This window comes from Cyprinodon tularosa, unplaced genomic scaffold, assembly GCF_016077235.1.
Source record: "Cyprinodon tularosa strain WSP-4 unplaced genomic scaffold, ASM1607723v1 ctg360, whole genome shotgun sequence".
NCBI classification, from domain to species: domain Eukaryota; kingdom Metazoa; phylum Chordata; class Actinopteri; order Cyprinodontiformes; family Cyprinodontidae; genus Cyprinodon; species Cyprinodon tularosa.
Window position 1 is genome coordinate 139,213 of NW_024039075.1, and position 8,931 is coordinate 148,143.

The following is an 8,931-nucleotide window of genomic DNA, read 5'->3' on the forward strand; positions in this document are numbered from 1 at the left end:
CACAAATTTGTTTTCTCTTTGCTTTGGCATGCTTACTTCTTGCACTAATTTATGATACAGAATTTACTTGAATAGCCAGTAATATAATGCTGCAGGGTTTTTTTTGTTATAACTAGATATGTCAATAAAAATCTTTGAATTTTTTGAACTTTTTTGCTTTTCTAAAGCTTCGATTTGTTTTATTTACAAGGTTGTAGTTTATAAACATGTTATACAAATTAGTTTTCTTATGTTTTTACTTTCCTGGTAAACATGTTTATAAACAATCATATATAACTCCTTGACTGCCCCTGAAGGCAGCATAGTTTAGTCTATATAGCAGCAACAGGACCACGTGAACAACTGGACATGTTAAATAGGGACTTTACGCTTTCTGGCTCGCTGGTGATTTTTTTTCTCCTCATCTTATGCTGCCTGGAACCATGTGATTTTGCTGCGAACGAACGAGGTAACTTTAGACAAAAATATGTGCAAAAAGACGCTCAATATTTATGTTATGCATCATAAATTAATGAAGATGCGTCAATCTTGCAGATGTTTGCACCCGTCCTTGCAAAAGGTTTATTTAGAGAGTTTTGGTGGCTAGCTTTTTCTGAGTGCAGCTAAGACGTAAAATGCCACATATATGTGTTGTTTTTCTAACTTAACTATATTTTCCTGGTTTAGATACATTTGTTGCTAAATTTAGAAGATGGACATGTGCCCAGAAAGGCTGCGTTACGAGCTTTTGGCGGAGGTTGGTGAAGGCTCATTTGGGAAAGTCTACAAAGCCAGAGAGGTTGGGGAGAAACGGCGCCTCCTGGCGGTGAAGAAGTTCAACTTCAGCATGAGCCCGCAGGAGGCCGGAATCCCTCCCTCCATGATCCGAGAGGTGGCGCTGCTGCGCAAAGTGGGATACTTCAATCACCCAAACATAGTCAAGTAAATTGGATATTTACCAGCCAGAGCCATAACCAGGATTTTTGAAATACTGATATTGTCAAATATTGCGATAAACCTACATGACAAAAAACAAACAAAAAAAACATCCTAATATGACTTAGACAGATTTATTTGTCATTTTGTTTACACAAGTGTAAAACAAAAAGAAATTTTGTTTAGAACAACTCTCTGGGCAATTTTTTTTTTTTTAAAGTACAGCCTTGAAAAATAGTAAAAAAAATATATATAAAAACAGTAACATAGAATGTAAATGTACAGTTCTAACACATTCAAAACAACAAAACATTCAGCAGTCTAATGGCAGTGGGGAAGAAACTGTTGTGGAATCTGCTGGACCTGTACATGCTTTGAAGTCTCTTCCCAGAGAGCAGCAGGGACAGCAGTCCATGGTGGGGGTGTGAGGGGTCATTTATGATGTTACGGGCTCGGGTATGAGATAATAATAATATGGTGACTTTGAAACATGAATAAAGAGAGTTAAATCACAAGCCCATCAAGGAGATGATTTCGAACACGTTTATTATAACAATTTCAAAAACTCACAAAATTAGAGTATTTGTGATAGTAAGTGTTGTCATCATTATACTATATTATTATTGTTGTTATTGATATTTAATTATTATTACTACTATTATTATAGTCACCATCATCACCATGCACGTGCATGGCTCACTAAATGAGTCAAATGACTTGCAAGAATATATCACATTTGTGAACTTTTTTTATTTTTTTTCCAAACAAATGAGAATGCATGCTGATCTTTACACCAATCAAAGTCAGAACAACTTTTATTATATAGTTTGAAATTTCTCTGAATTAAAGAAAAGAAAATGATAATAATAAAAAAAACAACGTGAAAATACGGAGGACATGACCCCGGTGTTCTCAATGCTGGTTACGGTCCTGTTAACACCTACACACCTTAACTAAAGCCCGGTTTCACTTTTGGTTGCTTATAATATAATAACCGTATTGCTGTAGTTATTTTATTTGAATGTTCACCTGGTTGAAAAAAATATATATATTTTTAAATTTTGTTTAAGATAAAGTTTTCTGGTACTTCCATCATCTCTATCTTTACCCTGTAAGGAAATACAGCGATATTATGTTGGCAGGTGCTTTCTTTTATTATCAAATTTATAAAAAATCAAAAGTCACTGTCAATAAATAGATAAGCTATTTAATAACTTGTAAATTTATATAATTTGTAATAAATCTAACATTAGTAAGTCATTTATCAATGCAGTTTTGTTTCATGCAAACACCTAAGATAAAATTCTAGATGCACCTTGCACCTCATACATTTTACCAGCTTATTCTCTTATTGTGCATTCTAGCAAAGTAATGCATCTACGCCAGTCCCTACTTTATTAGTTTAATTTATGTGTTGCATTAAACAGTTTTATATTTCACAGTTTCAAAAAAAAAAAAGCCCATTAAAATGTTACTGGTGAACCTTTAATCTTTTTTAAAACCAAATTAGACAAACTTGCAATTTTTTTTTTGCTTTGTTCTATTGCTAAGTGTACATGTGGGATAAGACACTGATAAATGTAAGACAGGGAAGTTTTCTGTCTTAATTTTTGTTTCAGAAAACTTTGAGTTATGAACAATATCACAGGCAGCTACTAATAAAGGAAAGTTATTTTGTTTTATTTATTTCAAATCTTTTATTTGAAAATGGGTTGGCTGAGAATATTTTGGATGATCTTTCTACAAAGTTGGTTCACCTACTGTCATATTTTTCCTCTAGTTTAGGCCTTTAATACTTTATGATGTGGACTTGTCTCCAGTCTAAACTGTATGTTCTCCAGGCTCTTAGATGCATCTGCTGAATCCGTTGGCTCGGGCCTGGACCTCACTTTGGTGCTGGAATACATTGACCAGGACCTGTCCACATTCCTGTCCAAGGCTCCTGCTTGTGGTCTGAGTCGTGATCTGGTAAAGGTGAGACCAACCAATGTGGTTCACCTGCATACTGCAGCTCTTGAGACACAGAAGTTGTCTTCATGTTGGTCTCAGGATGTGATGCAGCAGCTCCTTCAAGGTCTGGACTTCTTGCACACAAACCTTGTCCTGCATCGAGACTTAAAACCAGCGAACATCCTAGTCAGCAATCATGGCGAGATTAAGATTGCAGACTTTGGACTGGCAAGGATTCACACCTTTAACATCGCTCTTACGCCTGGTGTAAGTGTTGCACATTTCATGGATAATCTGCACTGCAATGCTCCCTTTTTTGCCAATTGCTTTTTGGGTTACCCTCCACTCCTGTTCAATTAAATTCAATTCCCACCTCTGCTTAGGTTGTAACCTTGTGGTACCGAGCGCCGGAAGTGTTGCTGAACACAGCTTACATGTCGTCAGTGGACATGTGGAGTGCTGGCTGCATCTTTGCTGAGCTTTTCCTTTTGAGGTGAAGAGAAACAATCACAAATACCTCACTGCAGAAACAAATCTTTCATTTAAACGTAAGGGCCATGACATTTACGACATGCTTTTGTTTTCTGCAGGCCGTTGTTTAAGGGCTACTCAGAGGTGCAGCAGCTGCAAAAAATCTTTGAGTGAGTATAAAACACTGTCAGGTTCTCCATGTTAAAATGAAGTTACTCTTATTGTTTATTAGGGTTAAAAATTAAGTTCTACAGTATGTTATTTTAGCAAAGATCAGCTTAAAACTACCGTCTCTACTCGTTAAGCTCCTGTCCCGTGTTTTAAAGGGTGATTGGTTTACCCAGTGAGGAGGAGTGGCCTCAGGAAAGCCCGATCTCTTACTCTGAAAGCCTGGGGCCGAGGGGCTCCGTCACCAAGCTGCTGTCAAACCTGGACCAAGATGAGAACGATCTGCTCTTTGTGAGGACGGCCATATTTATTTTCTCTGCTTGACTCCAGACATGTGCCAATATTTATTTTCCAGTTGATATAAACAAAAGCTTACATGTTTAACTGTGGCTGCTGTTAAGAACATTTATATTCCATGGAGACTAAATTACCAATAGGGACTGAAAGGCTTAAAGGTATAGTGGAGGATGTTCTTTTTCAGGGATCATCAATATAATAATAATTCATCCTTCTTATTGTCAATCATTCTGGTGTTATGTTTAAGTGAGGCCGTCCTACGTGCTCGTCTCCATTTTCACCTACGTACCACTGATGAGTCTGACATAGTGGGAATATTGCAAATCTTCTTTTGGAACATAAGCTTGTATGAGCGATGCAAAAAAAGCAATTTGTAAACAGAGCGTGCACAAGGAGAAATGGGCTCCTGCATGCTTGTTTATGCATTCCCTTTCCTTTCAGGAACGGGTACAGGGTTGTGCATATGCAGTTTTTTTTTTTAAGTGGAAAGGGCGGTTCTTTTTTTTTACATTAGCAAAATCCTCCACAATACCTTTAATTAATGAAACACAACTAAAACAAGACTGACCACTTAGATAAATAATAATTATCCTGTTTATGCTGGAAAGAATCTCCAGAAAGGTGTTCACTGCTATGAAACACTTAGTATTGACTAGGGAGGGGAATTGAAAACCGGTTCCTGTTCAGAACCGGTTCCGTGTGTTCCAATTCCATGGGACCGTTTGGCAGTTCGCTTAACGATTCTCTTAACGATTCCAGGCAGCACCAGAGCCTAGCGCTGGGCAGCATGACTTACGTCAAGTTTATTCCCAACACACAGTATTGTCCCAGATCAGCGTTTGAACAAAACAGTCACCATTTTAGATATTTTTCCGTAATCACCTTCAAGCTTATGAAATGGTTTTTAATCTTCTTATCTGCAGCGCTGTTTGTCATTTGATCCAAGCCGTCGCATCTCCGCCGCTAACGCCTTGGCTCACCCTTTCTTCATGAAGCTTTGAAGATTCCAGCTGAACGAGGAACCCGAGCTGCTGTTATCCTGTGATTAGAGATGTCTAACAAAGAGACCAGCGTTTGTGCCATAAAATCCATAAATCCACTGTCCTCTTTGCTCAGACTGTTAAAGTTTTCAGAAGTTTAAATCAGCAGCATCATGAGAAACCATGATCAGTGTGCGGACGGGGAACAGCCAGCAACAGCACAATTGTCTTTAGAAGAGTGAGATTTATTTTTTTCAAATTCAAACACCTTTTTTCTTTTAAACCTTATTGAATTCCATACAGCGGGGGAATGGTCTGAGTTTTAGTTTGGTTTTTGCTCTGTTCTCACTCAACGTAAGCCTTCTGTGTAAAGTTTGTAAAGTTGGATGTATGGATTTTTTTTGTTGTTGAATGCTGCTAAAAAAAACACTATGAGCACCTTTAAGTTGATTCTGTTTACTGGAGATTTATGTTTCAATGCAGCACTTTATATGTCATCCATTGTTTAGAGGACTTGTATTGTGTAATGGATGCAGATTGCACCTGTTTTTACTTTTCTTTTTGTACATTTTGATAAGTATGTTTAGGTCTTTTTGAGTTTTGCTGTTCGGTGTTGTAACATTTTGATAAACAATTGTTTAAAATGCAACGCAATTTATCATATTCCTGTGTATGTGTATTTTTTTTTAGATGTAAATTTACTCGAAAAAAAAAGAGGGCGCTGTTGGCATAGTTTTATTTTTTCTCCACACCATGAGGGGATTTATTTATTTTTTCTCTTAAATTTCTTTAGATATTTTAAAGAAAAAATTGATAAATTATTAATGTATCTAGTTGACAGGTGTGATAGCAAAAATAAAGGTAAGAATGAAATACGACATAAAAGTAAATAAAACCTTAATACCTACAGTAGGTAGGAAAATACACATTTTCAACCATATTTTTGTTCTTTAGTTGTAGCTTTAAATTTTTTTTCCATATAAAGTATTCCTTAATATATTAAGGTGTAAAAGTATATATTTTTTTTCTGTTAAACTGTATAGTTTTTCTCCTTGAAAAAGTTAAAAAAAGAGATCAGTTTATTGTGGCTTTGAGCATTTGTTTCCTCTTAAAAAAAAGTGTAATAAAATCCATCTTTGTCTTATTAAGAAGTGACCTAAATAAAACACAGTAAGCACTTCACATGTTCCTGAAGGAAATCATTCAAGGAAAAGATCAATAGAAGGGAACTGACCTAAAATGACCAAACTTAATTTCTAGACCAACAATAAGCCGCAGGACCTACGTGAAACAGACACACAGAAAAGAATGGCTCAAATCGGTATGTAAATAAAAATAAAAAACCTTAAGAACAGCCTGATATTTTTCTCAAATGGAATTAAAAAGCCAAGATAGAAAGATGGATTTTTAAAATGGAATTTAAAATATATTTGAGGAAATAGATATTATTATATATTACTATTTTATTATTTTGTGTTGAATTGTATAAAGACCTAACTTTTCCCATTAGAGCATAATGGTGATCTCTATAGTCACTAGTTTGTCAACTCTACACCTCCGTAATGCAAAAGATGTCTGCCTCCAGAAATGCAAACCCACCCTTATGTAATCATAAATATAAATTTCGAAGGCAAGGCGGACATAAAGATTGAGACTTTCAGTTCATAGGTGATAAAAAATAGCATGCACATAGATAATGTTTTACATATATTTAAGATTCTTGGAGTGTTAGTGGTTAGGGCATAGGGCTTGGAATCCTGAAGTTGTGAGTTCAAAACCCACTTCCAAAAACTGCCTCTGGCTCTGAGCAACACAGTTAGCCCCAGCGGCAGCCCACTGCTCCCCAAACGGGATGGGTTAAATGCAAAGTTAATTTCTCCATTGTGATATCAATTTATTTTTTTTATTTTATTTTTTAGTAAATCCCTTTTATTATTACACACTGTACCTTTAACAAAGAATCTTAACATGTCCTATTGGTACATAGATGACAAGTTAGGTTGACCAATATGTTTTAATACTTGCAAGTAGCTTTAACCCTCTCCAGGCAGATGTTGCATATTTGCAACAGCTAAATGTTACTTAGCTAATTACTCCACATCCATATTTTAAGAGCTTTTGTTACTCAAAAGTACAACAGAAAGACTTAGTTGTGCATTTGCAACAAACAGTTTCTCTCCAGCTCACCACATGGCACTGCTGACTAACTTTCAACATGGCTGAGTCCTTGGTGTCACTGAAACAGATTTTCTAAGCACCAATTTCATGTATCACTACCAATTTCCATTATTTTGAAATCAATACTACATAAGATGAATCATGAATGTGTATAGATATGACACATGCCAATTTGTAGATTTTATCTCCTCTGAGTTTTTCACTAGAGGCATCTCGATTTCAACGTTGTGGATTCGAAATGTGTGCCCAAACAGGTACCAATGGATGCTACATGCGTTATCTACTAGTTTAACAGAAACAGCCTTCTCAAGAGGTTTTACGATGTGGGTGGAGAATAATTTTGAGAAAAAGTTGTCTCTAATTTTGTGAGAGTGCATTTTTTTTTTTTTTTGTTAATTTTTTGTTTGTGACATTCAAATAAAGTTAAAGTTCATATCAGATCCAGTCTTCAGTGTTTATTTACCATTCCGGGCCACTGTTGCAAATCTGCAACATCTCAGAATTCATTGCATGTGAAGGTCTCTCTCAAAAAAATGTCTGAGTGGTATATTACTACCCCTATGATCAATTTCTCCAAATATCAGATTTTTCCTGCAACTACAACTTAATTTGAGCCTGAGAAGGTTAATAAGATGGTATTTACGTCACAGTTGCTGAAAGGTAGAGTCCCTCCCACTGGCGCTGGCGTTCATCCTCAGGGGTTCGTCCATCTATTTATACCTTCTCCCCCCCAGCTGTGACTGTGACTACATTTGGAGAGACGCGCCACAGAGTGGGAGCAGTGGGGAGGGACCGCCCCGGCTGGTGCATTCAGTGTGAGTAAACCTTTCATTTCAGTTCATGTAGTCACGATTTGTTTGTAACTTTTAGTAACGCGCATAAATAACCAGAAAGAAAACCGTCCGGAAGGGAATTTGACTTTTTAATTAGGGAAAAAAAGAAACACCTGTTGGTTAAACCTGCGGAGGTCCCTGCTGTGTTCAAGTTTAACTTTCTGACACAGAAACTTTATTTTTTGTCTTAAAATTGGGTAAAAAGTAAAAAACTGACATTTTTTTTCTTTACTTTTTAACCAATTTTAAGACAAAATATGTAAAAATCCAGTTAGTTTACGCGCATATTACACACTGATATATCAATGTGATTCTGTAAGAGTTTCCCCAAACATTTTAGTTGGAATATTTCTATTTTCTCCAAATTTTATAGGATGTTTTGTAGGCACTGAGGTTTTCCATATTTAAACTTTTTATTTAGTACCAATGAAAGGTAATGTAGTACCCGCTGCTGTATTATGGTGTATAGAGTTAAAATGCAATTTTGAGGAATTAATAATTATTCCCACTGTTCCCTCAAGGTTAGAAGCTCGAAGCTCAGTTTATACAAGTTATTTTTATCGATCCCAGTAGTAGTAAGTTTAATGCATAATGCAAAGCATATAATGCACTTTGAAGGTAAGAAAATGGATTCTAATGCTCCTTAAGGTGGAGTGAAAGCTTTTCCTGTCAACCTTCCTGCTGCATGCCTCTATTTGCTGACAATAGTAGAAACTATGATGGGATCCATGGACAAAGCAATGCAAGGCTGTTTCTGTGGTATGCAGGAAAACACTTTGAGAATTTGTCATTGAGTTGCAGAGATCATTGGAGCGCTTTAGTGCAGGTGAAGCAACAGGATGCTTTTGCTCAGCAGCTTTCTTATCTGCACTTAAAATAGTTTATATGGCTACTTTAGTCCTGAAATAATCCGTTTTCTAATTGAGGTCTTTTTTTTTTCTTAAACTCATTAACCTCACTCAAATATTTTCCCAACATCAAAGTTCAGATCTGTGTCCATCTGCCCTCTGCTGCTGAGTCTATTTTTCAGTGTTTCAATAGTCCTCCAGCTCGCAAATCCATCCCTCCCTTTGAAGCTCTTTTCTTGTGTTGATTTAAAGATGACCAATAAGAATTTTGCTCATCTTTAAAGCATATGT

At 36.2% G+C, this 8,931-nt stretch overlaps 1 protein-coding gene across 1 annotated transcript; it reads left to right on the forward strand.

Annotated features, from left to right (window-relative positions):
* The first annotated feature begins 342 nt into the window (after positions 1-342).
* cdk21 (cyclin-dependent kinase 21) lies at positions 343-5,444 on the forward strand. The gene is made up of 8 exons (XM_038295843.1): positions 343-448; positions 667-921; positions 2,757-2,889; positions 2,965-3,132; positions 3,249-3,358; positions 3,456-3,506; positions 3,663-3,795; positions 4,725-5,444. Exons 2-8 carry the CDS (start codon positions 692-694, stop codon positions 4,800-4,802), a joined length of 903 nt encoding a protein of 300 aa, XP_038151771.1. The 5' UTR covers positions 343-448; positions 667-691; the 3' UTR covers positions 4,803-5,444.
* The last annotated feature ends 3,487 nt before the right edge of the window (positions 5,445-8,931 follow it).